The sequence below is a fragment of the Triturus cristatus genome, chromosome 1_1 (assembly GCF_964204655.1).
Source record: "Triturus cristatus chromosome 1_1, aTriCri1.1, whole genome shotgun sequence".
In the NCBI taxonomy this organism is placed as follows: domain Eukaryota; kingdom Metazoa; phylum Chordata; class Amphibia; order Caudata; family Salamandridae; genus Triturus; species Triturus cristatus.
This window is the reverse complement of record NC_140579.1, coordinates 825,857,472-825,878,815: the sequence shown is the minus strand read 5'-3', so window position 1 is coordinate 825,878,815 and position 21,344 is coordinate 825,857,472. Positions and strand designations below refer to the sequence as shown.

Here is a 21,344-nt window from a genome sequence, read left to right as displayed (position 1 = left end):
TGCACGGTGAGCTAAAATAAGAGTTGATCTGCCCTTCCTTTACTGTGTTGCCCCTGTTTCCTGCTGTGCCAGACTTTTATTTTGCTATACGACTACAACCGGCAACAGTGGGCTTGTGCCAGGTGTGTAATGCGCAAGCACCTACCAAGGGGACTGGTGTTTGATACTGGCCAGCGTGAGTATATACAAAAACCCAAACCACCCAAACAGCAAACAGGTAAGACAGCATTGTGGGTTAATGCTCCTGCTGCTGAGACTTATGAGAGGGTTCTGTCGGGTTACTGATTACTTCTGCTGGTGCATCAAGTATCGCATATATCAATTTTGTTATCATAAACGTATCTCAAACGCCTAGGCGCGGGAAACATTCTTACAAACAATAAGGCACATGACTCAAATTGCTGTCTAAGTTTTATCGAAATAATATCATTCCTATACTTTATACATAAATCATCATGGCTGTCAACACAAGTGAAATATTTACAAGTAAGTAGTGACAAAGTGACATTGGTGCTCAGTGCTCAGTGGGGTGCAATATATACATGGGGGTGGAAATTATGTACATGTGGGTAATGGGCCAGATAACGTGGGGGAAATGCAATGATTCTGCCGACTGATGATTATTCTTTCTTTGAGCAGAGCCTTGGATGAGCTGAGCCTAGTGTGGTCGTCGATGTTTCAACCCTATATATGCTCCTTTCGGTAGTCAAGAACGGGTCTTCATCAGGACGGAACTGGGTGGGGCGGGGTTTGGGAAAACCTATAATTAAGAAAGGCGCTGTTAGGTGTGTTACATCTGGCAGAGATACGAAATGGGAACGCATGTGGTGATGGCACTCACCCTAAAGGAACCAGAGTGAATCCTGGAACGAGCCCTGATGGCGGAATCAATTGGGACCAGGCGGTGATGATCTACAAAGTAGAAAGGCATGTGAAATATACCTGTAGGGTGTGCAAACATCACATCAAACCACCCAGGGGGTGGTACAGCGTCCCTTCCGAAGAAGGGAAATTAAAAGCAAATCTCAAGCGTGACCAAATGGCTGTTAGACGCGTGCCCACTCTAACCCGACAAGTGGGAGCGCGTGGCAGAGTCGTGTTAAGGTCAAAGGGCAACCTATGCGTGTAATAACTTGTCAGAGTGCGGGTGGAATTTCGAGACCACGCCTCTGTGCTGCCGCCACTAAACTAGAGTCGCTACAGCACTAACGTTACTAAATGCCTAATGTGGGACTGGGTGCAGCACATAACGTCTGATAATATCCACATCCCCACAGCCCACTCGCACGGGTTAGCTAATTACTCACTCTGAGACCATTTCATGCACAGCGCCTTATTCCCACATTAGGCAGACGTTATGTGCTGCACCCAGTCCCACATTAGGCATTTAGTAACGTTATGTGCTGTAGCGACTCTAGTTTGGTGGCGGCAGCACATGTGCGTGTGTAAGAGTACTGGTGTGAAAAATGTGACAGTGGGCAGAGGGGTGCTGGTGTGTGTGTGTGCATAAAAGGATGCGCCTAGGTGTATAGGTTGTCAGTTGAGGTTTACTGTGTGTGTGTGTAGTGTTTCTTTTATGTCTGGGGCATGTGTGTAAGTGTGCTCGTATGTGTGGAAGGCTGTTTGCGTGCATATGTACATGGGCTAGGGTTGTGTGTACATATTAGAAATTCGTGTTTTAGGAGACTACGTTTGTTTATGTGGGATTGCTCGGGGTGTAATAAGGTGCTTCTGTGTTTGTGTGTGTAGTGTGTTTGTGAAGACTGATAGGGGTTTGTGTGGTGAAATAAATACATTAAAAGAAGAGGCCATATTGGGAGGGATAGCTTGCAGTTGAAGTGGGCAGCTCTCCTTCCAAAAAGAGCTACAACGAAAATACTTTCAAATAAACTATTATTTTTGATCTAAACTAAATCGGCGGTATGAACTCAAAAGCTGGATTCAACTTGCAGATATTACATGCTGCGCAACTCGAGACAAACCATGCAGGAGCAAAAGAAAACAAGCGGTAAGGGAAGGGGGAAGTGCACGGAACAGAACAGGTGCCCTCCGAAGGCCTCTGACTACAACTAAGAGATTCAACGAAAATACTTTCAAATAAACTATTATTTTTAATCTAAACTAAATTGGTGGTAGAGGCATTTGAATTCAAAACTGGGATTCAACTTGCAGATCTTACATGCGGCGCAAGGCGAAACAAACCATGCAGGAACAAAAGAAAACAAGCGAGAGGGGGAAGTGCACGCAACGCAACAGGCACCCTCAGAATGCCTCTGACTACAACGGGCGGTACTAAGGAGGGACTGCTAAGCCTATTGACCAATGAAAGTCACCATTTACAAAGGACAGTGACAGGAGCCATTTAAAAAGATGGGTGGAAAGTGGGCGGAGGTTCATGCCCATATCCTGAATACAGCATGTTTCGAACAGACAGCGCACACGCTGCCTAGGCGAGACCTAAAAACAAAGACTGCCAGTCTGCTTCACAGAGATAGAGCACCTGCTTCCAATTCTGGGTTTTTCGTTCACAACTAATTGTCATGAGTTGTGTTAGTCAAGTTGGTTCAATTCTCAAAACACACTGACAAGTTAAATGAAAACACAGTGCTACATACATCAGGCTGCATTAAGACGAGTGTTCGCGTTTCCCCAAGAAAAATGTGGAATTTCATGTGAAATTTGTCCTTCTTTGCATGAAACTCTGCATGAATTGGAATTTACTGGGCATTGTTCTCCGCAGTAGATGTCATCAGATTTGACATCTTGAAATCTTCCAGGGGAAAAATATTGGAGTGCGGTAACTTTGGTGTCCACAGAGAGGAGGGGACATTGCCAATTACCTCAATAACTTGTTTTATGTTTTCTTGCATTGTCACGTGAGATCGTTACACAGTAAAATACCAGCTATCATTTTGCCCGGATCAGTGGTACTCATTTTTATTGAACCCTAGAGGTTGCGCCTCTAAGTGGACCGTGCAAAATTCGAACATCGGACCTCCAGGTAATGACACACTAGTCTCTGCAGTGATCAAAACATCATTCATCTGAAAGTCAGCGTCTCCATTTTATACACTGTGGCATAGGTGGGGGGAAATGCTTTGGTAGCAGGAAAAAACAAGCAATTCCCTGCTTTATCTTTTCACGTATTTAAATTGCTGTAGCAGCTAAGAAAGAAGTATTTCTTATTAAGAATTTACACATATTTAAAAGCATTAGATTGTTTAAAAAAAATCTGTCGGGCCCTGTTTCCTGGGTATCCTGTTCCCTTCCGCTTGAATTCAAGCACTCCCAGATTTATCCCAGAGACAGCCTTAGGCCACAGTGTGCAGATGCCAAGACAGAAAGCATAGAAGAATGGGAAACTATTTGATGGGGTTGCCTGCACTCTTCCTGCAGTAATTTCTTGAGGCTCGGCCCTGTCCCTTTCAACACTTCGCCCCATGTGGTTAGGCTATTAAATGGCAGGTAGCTTTTTAGGCGGCAATAGAGGCCTAAGTATTCCACAGAGAGACCCAGAGAAGAAACTGCTTTAGATCTCTGCATGGCTGGGGGTGGTGCAGAGTGGAATTGTCCTTTTTCTAAGTCAAAACAACACCTGTAACCTCTGAGAGGGTCCCTGCCTTGGTATAACACATACCCTCCGAGTAGACCTGCTCTTAAAGTCACCAGAACGTGTGGCCCTAAAATAATTGTATGTGTGTACTCCTCTGGGATCTGCTTCCATCCGAGCAAATCTCCGAAAACATTGTGAACGTTCGAAAGTACATGAAATGGGATTACGTCACCTGTATCTCTGACGCACCGGTCTGTTAGCCAATGGGGAGATTCTCTCTCAGGCCCTTCCTGACGTGAGTGGCCTATCGCTGTATGTGTTACTCGTACTAGCACGAATCTAGCCAAAAGGCAGTGGAAACTGTACAGCATCAAAGGCAAGATAGTCAAGAAGTGAATACACAGGTAGCTAAGGGGTTAGTGGTTTCAAAGAGTGAAAAGTGGACTATTACTGCATTGTGATGTAGTTTTCCTTAAAGAGATGCTCCTTCTGCTCTTTTCTAAATTCAAGCATTATTGGGGCATGTCCTGATGGACATAGGGATGATTTTGTTCCAGATTTCAGATGCAGTGATGGAGAAGTCGAGGACCTTTTTAGTGTTGACCCTGCGAGACACTATTGTTAACAAAAAGGGCTTGGAGCCCTCCTGTTACTTACCATTTTCTGGCTTTCATGGTACTCTTCTTTACAGCCTGGTAATCCATCAACACAGGCCTAACATAATTTCCATTTCTTTCTGTGGAGCAGGGACCAAGCACTGATATATTCAACTTAATCAGTGCCTGTCCGTTGCTACCGATGTGATTGAGGTACAATTTTGTTCTTTTTAACTTTTAGTGTCCTGCAAACAGAAGGTGTGTGACTGGCAAAAATATGCCCAGCACGACAAACAAAACTGCAAAGATTTATTTTCATTGTTAACTTTCTTTTATTTTGCCAAGTCTTCTTTTCTCACTTTGCACTTATGTTTTCTTTTGTTTTCGCTTGTGGGTGCTGTGCTCAAAAGATTACAATTATCTTGTTCTATATATTGCAAAGAGGCAGTGTTTCTTTCTTATGTGTAATTTTCAAAATTAGGCAGTGCAGTACACACCAATCCATCCCACTCCGATCCAATCTGTCCCACGCCAATCCACCCCACCTCACCCTGCACCAATCCACTCAATCCAATCCACACCACTCAATCCAATCCACCCCAGATAAATCCAGTCCACCTAACTCACCCCAATCCACTCAAATCCACCACATCACACTTCAATCATCCCAACCCACCCCACTCCAATCTGCTCCACTCCAGTGCAAAACAGTTTACCCCACTCAAAAACAATCTGCTCCACTCCAATCCAAAACAAGTTATACGTGGAAAAAGACCAATATCATCCCTCTACTAAAAAAACCTACAGCTGATAGTACAGTTCTTCCCAATTTCAGACATTTCTCTTCCACTTGCAGATTCACAAATCTTAGACTCCATTGTCAACCAACAACTTTTCAGAGTTCGTCGAAACGCATAATCTCTTTCACCCTTTTCAATCTGGGTTCCATGCACGTTATAGCATGGCGACAGCTCCGCTTGAAATGACAGATTCCATGAAGTTGACACTGGATAAAGGTTAGAACACTGACTCAATTTTATTGGATCTATTGGCAGCGTTGAAAGTGACGTTCCTCTGGCAATAGGGGCTTGTAAATATTCCCCTAATTCTTTAACAAATTAAGCACTGCCAGTGAACCACTAAAGCGGTGGGCTACCAGGAATTCATAAGTTCGGCGGACCAGTAAACGCTCAATCAAATATAGTGCTGATGTTAAGATTTCAGAAGAATATCAAGCATAAATGCTGATTTGGGTTTCTGACCTCAGGTGTAAGTCATTAAACCCAGGATCATAGACAGCAACCTGCCAAATTAGTATTCAATAAACAAGTAGTTCTGCATCCCCCTGCCACTGGAGAATTTGTGACGCAGCCTACTAGCACATAGGTAGCAGCACAAAATTAGACAGGTCACAAACTTTGGCGCGTAACTTGCGACCACTATTTGCAACCTGTTTCTTTGTACACGATGCCCCTGGTGTATTGTCTGCTGGACCCTTATTAGTTTATTGCTGACTCTTTCATTCCCTGCACCTTATATTCCATGCCTTGGCCTGTGCAATAGATGTATTCACTTATTCCTCATGAGTCACCTCATCTTTCCTTCCACTCACCTCCATGGGGAACTGCTTTCCATTCACTCTGTGCTCTGAGCCAGGATTTGAGCTTCCATTCCCCCAGTGAAATTGCAGGGCTACAGCTGAATATTGTTCAGAGAGGCCGCCTCCAGTGATGCTGACTCCCTGGTCCAGCTCCACTTCCACTGCAAGATTAAAATAATGATCTGAGGGACTAGGAGATATACATACACCCCAGCAACGCCATAATTAACAGCATGCACGTGGCATTGTTCCTGACTATCTGGAGGCCTGTGGCTACTGGTTAGTGAGAGATGTGGCTACCGAGAGTAAATATTCAGCTCCATCGTATCTGAAAGTGTGGGTCAGAGAGAGATGTCTCTCCTACTGGTGTGGTCTAGATTTTACTCCTAAGAGTTTTCCATTTATATGTACTATAGTCTAGAAGCACTTTCTCACATCTGCCCCATGTTGGATAGGGTGGACTTTCTCAGCTGTGGGGCCCTGGCACACATTAAGAGCCAGATGTATGATCCTTCCATTTTGCGAGTCGCAAATCGCATCTTTTTGCGACTCGCAAATTGGAATTTGCAACAGTGTCTCAGACACTGTTTGCGATTCCTAATGGGGTCGCAAATTGCCTGCCTAATTAATATTCATGAGGCAGGTGCAATTTTCGACCCTAGTGGGAATGGATAGCACTCACAGGGATGGTGGCCTGCTGGGGTCAGCAGACCACCATGTCTGTAACTACTTTTTAAATAAAGCAGTTTTTTTTTTTTAAATGCAGCCTGTTTTTCTTGAAAGGAAAACGGGATGTATTTAAAAAAGAAAAATGAAACATTACTGTTTCACTTTTTTTAAGAGTAGGCAGTGGTCTGTGGGACCACTGCCTGCTCTTAAAAAATGTTTTCACTGCCAGTCACAAAGGGAAAGGGGTCCCCTGGGGACCTCTTCCTGTTTGCAAGTGGCTTACCGCCATTTGAAATGAGTGGTAAACTGCAAGTGTTTTGTGGCCGCAAAATACTCTTACATTGAAGTGCGACTTGCTATTAGGAAGGGACGCCCTTGGCACTCCCCTTCCTAATAGCAAGTCGCAAGCCCTATCTTGTAAGTCGGTAATAGGTTACCGACTTGCAAAATAGGGTTTGTAAAGAGGGTAGACCTATGTTGCGGTCGCAAGCAGGCAGATTACCCGTTTGCGACTGCAAAAAAAAGCTCCAAGTCTTTCTACTTGTGTGTTCCTGGTTGGACTGCATGTCTTCTCTCAATTTTGGGACCCAATTGCACACTGAGGAATTTTTCACCTGTGTGTTCTAGCTTGGACAGCTAGAACTCTCTCATCTGTGAGTCCGATGTTAGACTTTGAGGTCTCTCTTATATGTGTGTCTCAGGTTGGACACTGAGGCCCTTCTCACCTGCGTCCCCAAGTTTGGACTCACTTGTGTGCCTAAGGTTGGCCAGTGAAACCTGTCTCACCTGTCTGCCTCAGATTAGACAGTGAGGCGTCGCTCACATTTGGGGACTTGTTACACACAGACATGTCTGTAGCCTGTGTGTACCAGCTTTGACGGTGAGGCGTCTCTCACCTGTGTGTCCCAGGAGGAGCAGAGAGTCCTCTGTCTGTTGCCTGCCCCAGATTGGACAGTGCGGCCTCTCTCACCTGTGTGTCCCAGGGGGAGCAGAAAGTCCTCTGTCTCTTGCCTGCCCCAGATTGGACAGTGCAGCCTCTCTCACCTGTGTGTCCCGGGGGAGCAGAGAGTCCTCTGTCTGTTGAGCAGAGAGTCCTCTGTCTGTTGCCTGCTCCAGATTGGACAGTGCGGCCTCTCACCTGTGTGTCCCGGGGGAGCAGAGAGTCCTCTGTCTGTTGCCTGCCCCAGATTGGACAGTGCGGCCTCTCTCACCTGTGTGTCCCGGAGGAGCAGAGAGTCCTCTGTCTGTTGCCTGCCCCAGATTGGACAGTGCGGCCTCTCTCACCTGTGTGTCCCAGGGGGAGCAGAGAGTCCTCTGTCTGTTGCCTGCCCCAGATTGGACAGTGCGGCCTCTCTCACCTGTGTGTCTCAGGGGGAGCAGAGAGTCCTCTGTCTGTTGAGCAGAGAGTCCTCTGTCTGTTGCCTGCCCCAGATTGGACAGTGCGGCCTCTCTCACCTGTGTGTCCCAGGGGGAGCAGAGAACCCTCTGACTGTTGCCTGCCCCAGATTGGACAGTGCGGCCTCTCTCACCTGTGTGTCCCAGGGGGAGCAGAGAGTCCTCTGACTGTTGCCTGCCCCAGATTGGACAGTGCGGCCTCTCTCACCTGTGTGTCCCAGGGGGAGCAGAGCGCCCTCTGACTGTTGCCTGCCCCAGATTGGACAGTGCGGCCTCTCACCTGTGTGGCCCAGGGGGAGCAGAGCGCCCTCTGTCTGTTGCCTGCCCCAATTGGACAGTGCGGCCTCTCTCACCTGTGTGTCCCAGGGGGAGCAGAGAGTCCTCTGACTGTTGCCTGCCCCAGATTGGACAGGGCGGCCTCTCACCTGTGTGTCCCGGAGGAGCAGAGAGTCCTCTGACTGTTGCCTGCCCCAGATTGGACAGTGCGGCCTCTCTCACCTGTGTGTCCCAGGGGGAGCAGAGCGCCCTCTGACTGTTGCCTGCCCCAGATTGGACAGTGCGGCCTCTCTCACCTGTGTGTCCCGGAGGAGCAGAGAGTCCTCTGACTGTTGCCTGCCCCAGATTGGACAGTGCAGCCTCTCTCACCTGTGTGTCCCAGGGGGAGCAGAGAGTCCTCTGTCTGTTGCCTGCCCCAGATTGGACAGTGCGGCCTCTCTCACCTGTGCGTCCCAGGGGGAGCAGAGCGCCCTCTGACTGTTGCCTGCCCCAGATTGGACAGTGCGGCCTCTCTCACCTGTGCGTCCCAGGGGGAGCAGAGCGCCCTCTGACTGTTGCCTGCCCCAGATTGGACAGTGCGGCGTCTCTCACCTGTGTGTCCCAGGGGAGTAGAGAGTCCTCTGACTGTTGCCTGCCCCAGATTGGACAGTGCGGCCTCTCTCACCTGTGTGTCCCAGGGGGAGCAGAGAGTCCTCTGTCTGTTGCCTGCCCCAGATTGGACAGTGCGGCCTCTCTCACCTGTGCGTCCCAGGGGGAGCAGAGCGCCCTCTGACTGTTGCCTGCCCCAGATTGGACAGTGCGGCCTCTCTCACCTGTGCGTCCCAGGGGGAGCAGAGCGCCCTCTGACTGTTGCCTGCCCCAGATTGGACAGTGCGGCCTCTCTCACCTGTGTGTCCCAGGGGGAGCAGAGAGTCCTCTGTCTGTTGCCTGCCCCAGATTGGACAGTGCGGCCTCTCTCACCTGTGTGTCTCAGGGGGAGCAGAGAGTCCTCTGTCTGTTGAGCAGAGAGTCCTCTGTCTGTTGCCTGCCCCAGATTGGACAGTGCGGCCTCTCTCACCTGTGTGTCCCAGGGGGAGCAGAGAACCCTCTGACTGTTGCCTGCCCCAGATTGGACAGTGCGGCCTCTCTCACCTGTGTGTCCCAGGGGGAGCAGAGAGTCCTCTGACTGTTGCCTGCCCCAGATTGGACAGTGCGGCCTCTCTCACCTGTGTGTCCCAGGGGGAGCAGAGCGCCCTCTGACTGTTGCCTGCCCCAGATTGGACAGTGCGGCCTCTCACCTGTGTGGCCCAGGGGGAGCAGAGCGCCCTCTGTCTGTTGCCTGCCCCAATTGGACAGTGCGGCCTCTCTCACCTGTGTGTCCCAGGGGGAGCAGAGAGTCCTCTGACTGTTGCCTGCCCCAGATTGGACAGGGCGGCCTCTCACCTGTGTGTCCCGGAGGAGCAGAGAGTCCTCTGACTGTTGCCTGCCCCAGATTGGACAGTGCGGCCTCTCTCACCTGTGTGTCCCAGGGGGAGCAGAGCGCCCTCTGACTGTTGCCTGCCCCAGATTGGACAGTGCGGCCTCTCTCACCTGTGTGTCCCGGAGGAGCAGAGAGTCCTCTGACTGTTGCCTGCCCCAGATTGGACAGTGCAGCCTCTCTCACCTGTGTGTCCCAGGGGGAGCAGAGAGTCCTCTGTCTGTTGCCTGCCCCAGATTGGACAGTGCGGCCTCTCTCACCTGTGCGTCCCAGGGGGAGCAGAGCGCCCTCTGACTGTTGCCTGCCCCAGATTGGACAGTGCGGCCTCTCTCACCTGTGCGTCCCAGGGGGAGCAGAGCGCCCTCTGACTGTTGCCTGCCCCAGATTGGACAGTGCGGCGTCTCTCACCTGTGTGTCCCAGGGGAGTAGAGAGTCCTCTGACTGTTGCCTGCCCCAGATTGGACAGTGCGGCCTCTCTCACCTGTGCGTCCCAGGGGGAGCAGAGCACCCTCTGACTGTTGCCTGCCCCAGATTGGACAGTGCGGCCTCTCTCACCTGTGTGTCCCAGGGGGAGAAGAGCGCCCTCTGACTGTTGCCTGCCCCAGATTGGTCAGTGCGGCCTCTCTCACCTGTGTGTCACGGAGGAGCAGAGAGTCCTCTGACTGTTGCCTGCCCCAGATTGGACAGTGCGGCCTCTCTCACCTGTGTGCCCCAGGTTGGTAAGTGAGAGCAGGTTGCTTGCATCTCCATATCCAGTGAAAGTGAAGGCAGTGAGGCTGGAGTTGAAGACAGCCAGGTCTTCAATAATGTTCACAGGGGATTGACGGCTCCCATTGCAGCTGCCCAATCCGCCCCAGGTAAGTGGACCTGTGGGAAGAGATAGACACAAACTTTTTTTTTTTTGTAAATATTTTTATTAAGAAATTCAAACACAAAACAACGTACATTGGCATTGTATACATCGGTATCACATTCGTCTGCTAGCGTACATAGAGTCAAAGAATACCTTTACTAGACATTGGTACATTAGTGGTGTAGAGTAGCACATTGGACTTCTACTGCATCACGCAGTAGCTTAGCAGGTCACATTTGGTGTATGATTAGACCATAGGAACTCAGTTCAGATTCTGAGTTCTCACGCGGGGGTTCACATATATTCCCTCTGTAGGCGTTCCACCCCCCCCCCCATATCTGGGACCACTTTTTGGGGCAGCCTCTATGAATGTATACTGTTTTTTCGACAACCATTGTGGTGTCCATGTCTCTGCACCATTGGGCGAGGGTAGGGGCCTGCCTAGACCCCCATTTTTGGGCTATATTGCGCTTTGCCAGCAGGAGTCCCAGTGTCACCCAGAGTTGCGCTACGCGGCTAAGATCTGTAGGCTCCCACACATTGAGGAGGCATCTCCTCGGTTCCGGAAGCGTTGGAACTTTTGTCACCTGGGAGAGTGTGCGCATGACCGCCTTCCAGTATTGGGCAATTACGGGGCATTCCCAAAGGGTATGGAAAAGATTGCAGTCCATGCCACACTGCCTGAGACAGAGCGGTGAGTCGGTCCGTGTAAGTTTGAGATAGACACAAACTTAACAATATTTACGAATTCATCAAGCAGAGCAGTTTAAGGGTTCTCGGGCCTCAAGAACTGAAAAGTCATGGGCACCCTTACTTGAATAATATAGATATTCATGACCCATTTCCTCTTGTGGTTTCCGGTCAAGAGAGGAACATAATGTTGTCTCAACAAAAAACTTTTAAAATAATTGCATTTGATATTATTTCATTACTGTGGGCAAGGTAATATTAAAGCAAACAGGTCTGTTTTTTTGTTAGTGGAAGTGCTTGGTAATTGTTGAGAGACTTTGGGCCATATTAGCCAAATGTCACGCAATGCAGCGCAACAAGACACCTTCCTGTGCTGCACTGTGCTGCGTGACACGGAGCGGGCCGGAATACTCCATATTCAACATTATATGGCGCATTCCTGTCCTCTCATTGCACTGACGCACTATGTGTTGTCTAGCATCAAAGTAGGCAACCTTGAGCCATGGTGCAAGGGTGCCTGCATTGCAGGCAGGTTTGTTTTTGTGCAGGAAGGAACACCTTCCTGCACAAAATCAATCCTCTGAGGTGTTTTCCCCTCTGTATATAACGCTTCACTTTTCTAAACATAGTAAGAATAAATAGTTCAAAATATATACTTTTTTCCTCAGCCTACCAAAAACTCAGCACCAGCCCTCCGATTTCACACCGTAAGTGAACTAAACATCATTGCATTCCAGACTCTCGCTAAAGGTACAACTTTCTCATTAAATTCACATATTAGTTTATACCAATGGCACAAGTAGCCTAAAATGCCTTCTCTTAATCCACAGTACTTGCTATCTGGGATTACCTTCCAGTTCCTGATGTCCACCCCCTATATATATATGGCAGGATCTGGCATTAAGTAACAACATAAAGGTATCATAATTGGTTAACCCAAAAGTGACACTTAGCAAATTGGCATACCGGTACTATCCTATTCAGAGCACTCATTTTACTATTCGATCTGTCTAGGCAATTCCCTTCTATCCGTCTTGGATTTATACCTTGAGACAGACCATCGGCACAACATCTCTTTTCTGGGGATATTGCTATCCTCTTGAGTTATCGAAAAAAACTTTTTTTTTTTTTTTTTTGATCTATTACTTTTTTGTTGCTAGTCCGTGGTGCACATCGTCTTTCATTTATAATTTCATTTTCTCCTTGGCCGGGGGAATATACACACCTCCATTGCCCACCCTAATCTCTTTACAAGTTATAGGGTAGACACACTCGACTTTTTTTCGATCTAACAATATCTTTTTCATCTCTTTGGTTTCACAGCTTTAAGGAATTTCACATCGGTTTGGGGCTATAAGGTATTAGGTAATTATGTTGTTTTTAGAACTGTACATAGTGGATGGACTAAAAGGTCTCTTTTTAATAATGAATTGTATGATATTACTAGCATACAAGTTTTAGTATAGACTTTTGTCAAGAATTCCTGTCATACGAGGGGAGGAAAACGGTAACCAGCGAAAACGGACTACATCTCCCAGGATGCTTAGCGGTTGAGAGGTTATGTAAACAGGAGAGCTGTTACATAACTCAAGGGAAACACGCCCTTATGTAAACAGGAGAGCTGTTACATAACTCAAGGGAAACACGCCCTTATGTAAACAGGAGAGCTGTTACATAACTCAAGGGAAACACGCCCTTATGTAAACAGGAGAGCTGTTACATAACTCAAGGGAAACACGCCCTTATGTAAACAGGAGAGCTGTTACATAACTCAAGGAAAACACGCCCTATAAAGGGAGGAACCGGGAGGTACAAGGCTGTCGGATATTGTGTTTACACCGACGTACCTGCTTCGTGAAGAGCAGTGTTCCGGAGTGGTGCTCCAGTAAGGCAAGAACGGAGGTAGGTCGAGTCGTTACTCCCTGGGCCGTGTCTTGCCCCATCGTCACCTGTGAAGGACCCGGAAGCTCTACCGGTCAACCATTGAGCTTCGCTTTTTGACTCGGCTGAGTCCAAGCGCAGTGGCGCTTTTTCTGGTTGGAGTCGTAACTCCCAGCCCGACCAGAGACACAGGGACTGCCAGCTGTAACGCACACCAGGAGGTGTTTGCCGCGTTACAGACTCGGAAGTCCACAGGATCGATCGAGCGGCTGCTCTCGGTTCAGTCTTCTTGCTTGTGATTGGGGAATCGGTGACGCATCACCAGGAGGTGACTCCGCGTCCCGGTGCAGTCTGAGGAAGAGGTTGAGCGGCTGCTCCCTTCAGGTAGAGACCCCGGCTGGGTGTTTCCCTGACTCCTCGATTCTCCCCAACACTCTTCGTGCCCCTCACAGCCTACCGATTGGCATTGTCGGCCATTTCATTTCTGCCCTCTGTTGGCATACGCCGGGATCGGCGTATATGCAGAGGACGGTTAGGACCATCCGTGCTGTGGGCTGGTAACGTACTTAGCCTGGAGGATTCCAGTGACTATAACTTTTGTTTGTTCTTTGTATTTTATTTGCCTTCATTAAAAGAACTAACCCTTCACAAGTGGTTGCGTCCTCATTGTCGTGTCTGTTAAACGATCCTGAGACGTTCAGGGCGTTACAACTTTCCTCTATTAGAGACTAGCTAGCATAAACAGAACCTACTTGCGGACTTTATTATTGATTGTGATTTATATACATTCTGTTTAGAACAACGAAAGCACAGTTACATGGCATCCTGATGAAGGCTTCACAGCCGAAACGCGCGTAGGATGTATCATCGATCAAGCCATGACTATTTGAAACTGTAACCTGTTATTTTGCACAAACCGTCTGTAAATACACACTTGAGTTTATATATTATGTTTGAATTTTGACTTATCTCAGAAAGAACAAGAAACAAATGTCCTACTTTTTGTCTTGATTTTGAAAGTATCAAAATACATGAATATGATAAGTAACCCCTTTATAATGTATATATAAAGTGACATAAATAAAATATACCCAATAATTTTGTATCTACAAGTGATATATTTACTCACTCTGTCCGTTTTGTAGGTCTCGGTATTCTTAAACATTGTTCCTAAACTGTTTTGCAAACGAATGTCATAAGCACCCTGATTTAGGAATTTACCTCAGGGGCACCCCTATTTTTTCCAAATCATTGTCTCCACAGCCTGTCTGTGCGGGGGTTTTCTTTCCCTCTTCCTTTGTTCTATCTAGCTTATTTAGCCCTTCACTAGTCCAGTCCAGTTCGATCTGTTTACTACACTAGAACTTTACCTGTTTTCCCACACATTCGGGTGTTTACTAGAAATATCCATCACACTTTTTTCCAATTATTCGCCTTTTGATTGACAGTAACACAACTCGACCACATTTCAAGTCTTCCCAATTGGTCCTTAATATGGATAAACTACACACTTTCGGGTTTTCAGATGAGGATTTTGCCTCATTAATAGGAGATACAGGTGTCACCACCGGCTCCACATCCTCCACCATACGAAGCAATGAAGACATTCATAAAATTATAGCTTTGAAGAAAAAAACAAAAAGAATAGAGCTACATGGCCAATTCATGCTTGAATATCTAAAGGCAGGGGTCATACCCCAAGGTCTTGGAATACGCAATATACCTGGCCTCTTTGTACAGATACGTCGTTTCCTAGAAAGGTGGTCACTAATAGCAAATAGATGTTCCCGGGATCTCATGATCTTAATTGTTGAAACAGCAAAAGAATTAGTCCAGACCCTCTTGGCAGAAATTTTAGAACTAGAGACAAAAATTAAAAACAACCAGGCCATTGAGGAAGCTCAACAAAAGTTGGAAGAAGTGGAGAAGGAAATGCACTCCTATACAGATTATTTGTTAAAAAGAAAAACAGATAAATTAAGGACAGACATCCAATTCTTTAGTCAAGAAAAAGTATATCCTTATTTAGCAGAACATTACTATCAGACAGAATCTATGGGAGAAGCCCAAGAACAGTCTAACTATTCCAGACCCCCTAGGAAAGTCACAAAGTTTTCAGATACATCTGACTCCGACAAGGAAACATACAATCAGTTCCCAGAACAAGGCTTAGCTAGAAATGCCACAGGAACATATAGAACTACACGTCCTTTTTTATCCAGGCGCGGCAACCAACGCACACGATGGAGAACCAGATTTCAACCCAGGTTCAGGGGTACGTACCAACAAGTGGACAATCAACAATATCCCCCACCTCAAACGTACCCACCACCTCAGAACTATCCACAAGCTCCCAACACTTACACCAACCAGGACAAATATCTAGTCACGAGACATGCACAATATTGGCGAGACTAGAGGAAATTCCCATTTTCAATCTGAGTCGCTATCCCCTAGACCAAGTCACAGAATCCTTGCTAACGAAAGGCCTTTCGTTTGTCCCACATAACAACATTAATAAGTTTGAAATCTTCAAAGACTTAATGGTCTTTTTTAGGAAAATCAGACTTCAGGATTTTTTTCTTGGACAGGAAGATATGACATCTACTGACAATAAATCAGGTCTCAAACCTCCATCTACCTTTCTGCCTACGCTGGACCAGGTAGCGCCAGAAATATCCTCATTTGAACATGTGGTTTTTAACAAGCTTCTAGCAGCTACACGACACATTCCTAGACCAACATACAACATATCCCGTGAAGAACATCAAGTATTACAATCTTTGAGTGCCAACAATGAAATAACTATTAAAAGTTGCGACAAAGGTGGAGGAATAGTTGTACTCGATAGAGATAAATATATCTCACAGATGGATACCATGTTATCCAATCCACTCCACTATGCTCTTATAACCAAAGACCCCACTAAAAGAGTACAAAAATCCATACTCTCCATAACCAACCGAGCATTAGATCAAGATTGGATCTGTGACAAAGAATGGCATTTTCTTAATGTACAACAACCGAAAATGGCTGCCATCTATGGAGTCCCGAAAATTCATAAGAGTGTTCACAACCCACCATATAGACCAATAGTTACAACTATTGGATCAGTCACAGAACCCCTGTCCAAGTATGTGGATTCCCTTTTAAGGATACACGTTCCGCAGATTCCATCATATGTTAGAGACACCCGTGACATGATCAACAAAGTAGAGAATCTACATTTTAATACCAACAGACACACCATGGTCACCATGGATATAGAAGCTCTTTATTCAAATATCCCACAAGAAGGAGCTATGGAAGCAGTGAGTTGGTTCATGAACACATATGAGATAGATTGTCCCAGAACCTTTGTCTTGGAGTGCCTCCATATAGTACTCACTGAAAACACTTTTGAGTTCAATGGTACACTCTATAAGCAAACCAAAGGCGTCAGTATGGGGGCGTCTTGTGCCCCCACAGTGGCGAATATTTACATGGCCCTGTATGAGAAACGTTATATTTATAACGAAAATGCCCCATACAGTGAATCTATACTTTCATGGTCCAGGTACATAGATGACGTCTTTTTCATCTGGCGAGATGACACTACAGACGTCACTGACTTTGTGTCCTGGCTGAATTTATGTGACAAAAACATCGTCTTCACAGCCAATACCAGCAATCGCGAAGTGGAATTTCTTGACATTCTGATTCAAAATAGAGACAACCACCTAGAGGTAGACCTTTACATCAAACCAACAGCACGAAATACCCTCCTCCATTTTGACAGTTACCACCCCCATACACAAAAGACCAGTATCCCATTTGGTCAATTCCTACGACTCCGTAGAAATTGCACCAGTCTACGGGACTTTGACATTCAAGCAGAACTTATGAAAATCAAGTTTGTGGCTCGTGGCTATCCCAAACGGCTAGTGCGGGACTCATACAAAAGAGCTAGATTCTTTGACAGACAACACCTGTTAACACCACAGCCTAGACCCACCAACTCTAGGATAGTCTTTGTAACAAGACATTCCACCATGAATGGCAAGATCCGCCACATCATTAACTCTAATTGGCATATTCTCAATGCCACCAAATCAAAAGAGAATGCCATTCCCAAACCTCTATATGCATACAGGAAAAACAAGAATCTAAAAGATCTTATGGTCCGCTCTCGTATGACGAATACCACCAAACCCAAGATCCAGACATCTCTTACAGGTCAGACCAGACCTGTAGGCAATTACAAATGCCTATCATGTGTAGCCTGCAAATTTGCGATAGAGACATCCACATTCACGTTCAACAAAATAAATCTACAGTTGAAAACTCTAACCAATTGCAAAACAACTAATATCAACTACCTACTTTTGTGTCCGTGTGACAAAGGATACGTGGGTGAGACGGCACGATCCATGGCTACACGGCTCACAGAACATAGGTCGGCCATTCGTACCCAAAAGATCCAAGCACCTCTTGTACGACACTATATGGAAGCACACCATAGTGAACACCAAATAAGATGGCTGATTTTAGAGAAAATCAACATCAATACTGGCATCGCCAGTACAAATATACGGAAATGCAGAGAGGTTTACTGGATTTTTTCCCTCAACACATACCTGAAGGGAATGAATAGTGACATTCCATGGGACCAAGTATTAAGACACAATACTTGATTCAATTAATTGTTTTCAGCAAAAACCAGCTACTTCTGAAATCATATGAATAGGACTTCATTGACCATTTCCAGCAAGTGAGCATTCGGTTTCTCGTGACTATATAATTCCTCTCACACCTGTCCTTAAACTTGGGCATCCTATAAGATCTACCATCCTGACTTACTAGCTACTCCCTACCTACACGAGCACTTCACCCATCCTGATTTTTCATTTTACCTTTACACAGGATGGCTCCACCTTATCATGGAACCAACAATGAGTAAGACTACTCTTCCTTTTATTTCATTATTGCGTATTTTTTATGATACATCGGGCGTCCACCAATATTACCATATATAGCACTCCTATCTTAACCATTTTAAGATGGCGGCTATCTCCATACCTTGTTCGCTGGAAGGTTGGTTCTCGGGCATACCGATATACTCAGACAAATAGGCCTAATTCTCTACACAGTAGAGCTTTTTGTTCACATAGCTTATATAGAGCTAGTAACCTACCCCCCTTTGTATTACCACATTTTACCCCACACGATCACACCGGTATCCACCTCTCAAAGATGGCGGCTATTTTGTAACCCACCAATACGATAGTGAACCTTTCAACCGGACATTACGTTCAGGGTGCATTACCATCCACTTCCGGTTCATCCAGGTTCGACCCAGACTGTCTTTTCCGCCACATAAATAGAACCGCAGCTGTCGGCACTATTGTGGCTACATCACCTAGCCGGCTTTGCGGTCTCCAAGCACGCGACTTTACAGCATATCCAGACGGACAGTGGGCCTCGCAAAACGTAAGTCTTGACATCGGAACTTTACCATGTTCCTCACTAGTTCGCTTCCACAGACAGCTCCCCTTAGCTCAGTCTGTTCTTCTTCCCCCTTTTTTTCTCTCCTGATCACATGACCGGAGTGTTAACACTCTTCTTCATTTTCACTTTTCCAGGGACTTCACCGTACAGGTGAGGATTCTCTCATCCTTGCAGTCCACTTATAAATATAGGTAAGCATTGTATCTGTATATAACGCTTCACTTTTCTAAACATAGTAAGAATAAATAGTTCAAAATATATACTTTTTTCCTCAGCCTACCAAAAACACAGCACCAGCCCTCCGATTTCACACCGTAAGTGAACTAAACATCATTGCATTCCAGACTCTCGCTAAAGGTACAACTTTCTCATTAAATTCACATATTAGTTTATACCAATGGCACAAGTAGCCTAAAATGCCTTCTCTTAATCCACAGTACTTGCTATCTGGGATTACCCTCCAGTTCCTGATGTCCACCCCCTATATATATATGGCAGGATCTGGCATTAAGTAACAACATAAAGGTATAATAATTGGTTAACCCAAAAGTGACACTTAGCAAATTGGCATACCGGTACTATCCTAATCAGAGCACTAATTTTACTGTTCGATCTGTCTAGGCAATTCCCTTCTATCCATCTTGGATTTATACCTTGAGACAAACCATCGGCACAACATTTCTTTTCTGGGGATATTGCTATCCTCTTGAGGTATCGAAAAAAACTTCTTTTTTTTGATCTATTACTTTTTTGTTGCTAGTCCGTGGTGCACATTGTCTTTCATTTATAATTTCATTTTTTCCTTGGCCGGGGGAATATACACACCTCCATTGCCCACCCTAATCTCTTTACAAGTTATAGGGTAGACACACTCGACTTTTTTTCGATCTAACAATATCTTTTTCATCTCTTTGGTTTCACAGCTTTAAGGAATTTCACATCGGTTTGAGGCTATAAGGTATTAGGTAATTATGTTGTTTTTAGAACTGTACATAGTGGATGGACTAAAAGGTCTCTTTTTAATAATGAATTGTATGATATTACTAGCATACAACTTTTAGTATAGACTTTCCTCTATTAGAGACTAGCTAGCATAAACAGAACCTACTTGCGGACTTTATTATTGATTGTGATTTATATACATTCTGTTTAGGACAACGAAAGCACAGTTACATGGCATCCTGATGAAGGCTTCACAGCCGAAACGCGCGTAGGATGTATCATCGATCAAGCCATGACTATTTGAAACTGTAACCTGTTATTTTGCACAAACCGTCTGTAAATACACACTTGAGTTTATATATTATGTTTGAATTTTGACTTATCTCAGAAAGAACAAGAAACAAATTTCCTACTTTTTGTCTTGATTTTGAAAGTATCAAAATACATGAATATGATAAGTAACCCCTTTATAATGTATATATAAAGTGACATAAATAAAATATACCCAATAATTTTGTATCTACAAGTGATATATTTACTCACTCTGTCCGTTTTGTAGGTCTCTGTATTCTTAAACATTGTTCCTAAACCGTTTTGCGAACGAGTGTTTTCCCCTTTCTACATGTACTTCAGGATGCAGGCCATGTAGAAAGAGGAAAAAAGACTCAAAGAAATAAACATATTTCTCCTCTTAATGCCTCCCCTGGGAAAGTTCAGCATTTTGCCGCATTCCCACGTCCACCACTCATAGTAAATCTGGGAATTTTCCAAAATCTATGGGTGGATGCGTGGAAACACCCATGCTCCACAAATGGAACGCGTCTCTTGGTTAGAGAAACGCAAGGCAGCTGACTTCTGTAGCCTTACTCTACTCCAAATTTACCAAGCCAAGCAAGGTGGCCTTGCGTGGCTAGACATATCTCACTCTAGGTTTTGCATCGCCTTGTGTCCCCTTGCATGGCGCAAGGACGATGCAAAACCTTTGATAATGTGCCCATTTGTGTCTCTTGCCACAAGCTATTCCTGAAAGAAAATCCCAAAATTAACCAGCATAGCATCGTGGGTTGCAACTAACACTTAGAGGTTGGTGCGCTGACTGTAGTTCAAACAAGCTGCATAATAAGTCTCTTAAACTGTTTGACCCTCTTACTCTAGCATAAAACAGAATCCCCATGAGCTATGTCCATTGCTGAGCACTGCACCAGTCCACAGAAAAAAGCACCCCAACTGAACAGGCATGGAATAAATGAAGAGGTCTACAACATACTGTTAACCAACCAAGAGACCTTCAGAAATGTTCAAAGCTGCCAACTTATTAAAAATCATAAACTGCGGGCCTGTCTCTCACACTCAGTGGCGTCACTAGGGGGTGCGGGGGTGCGGACCGCACCGGGTGACACCCTCATGGGGGTGACACCAAAGGGCCGGTCCGGTCGGTGTGTCACTGTCTGTGGTGCACTCAGCACTGCAACCGTCCGTGCACTGTTATTGAAACCTTAACCAGAAGTCCAGATTAGAAAGCGAAACGCAACGACGACGCGCGCAACCTAACCTTGTTCCACAGGAGGTGCCTGTGCGGAGCGCGCACTGTCTCCTCCTCCGCCGCGTCTGCGCGCCTCGGCAGTGACGTCACGTCGTCACTAGAGGGGTGCAGTGCAGTCGGCGATGTTGTTACGGCCGGTGGAATCCGAATCCCGCATGCGCATTGCCCCCCCCCCCCCCCCAAGTGCGCGTGACTTGGCATCACGAGGGAGGAGGAGGTGAGGAGGTCTCAGGTCGCCGTCGCCACACTGCCGCAAGGCCGATCGAGGTAGTCCCCCCCCCCCCTGTCTGCAACTCAGCAGGTGAGTGGCCTACTATTGTATTTCCTATTCAGACAGTGCAGGGCGGTGGGCGATTCCATTATCATCGGTAAGGTTCTGGGACATGCATGTTACATGCAGACT

The 21,344-nt window shown here is 46.2% G+C and overlaps 1 protein-coding gene across 1 annotated transcript in view; it reads right to left on the bottom strand.

Annotated features, from left to right (window-relative positions):
• Window positions 1-398: 398 nt before the first annotated feature.
• Window positions 399-21,344, bottom strand: part of LOC146871131 (carbonic anhydrase 4-like) — a 122,976-nt gene continuing 102,030 nt past the window's right edge. Inside the window, exons 3-6 of the mRNA XM_085646165.1 lie at window positions 10,248-10,412; window positions 5,762-5,910; window positions 842-912; window positions 399-760 (exon numbers count right to left, since the gene is read on the bottom strand). Coding sequence (XP_085502291.1) covers window positions 724-760; window positions 842-912; window positions 5,762-5,910; window positions 10,248-10,412 — 422 coding nt within the window. The 3' untranslated portion in view covers window positions 399-723. The remainder of the gene's footprint in view (window positions 761-841; window positions 913-5,761; window positions 5,911-10,247; window positions 10,413-21,344) is intronic.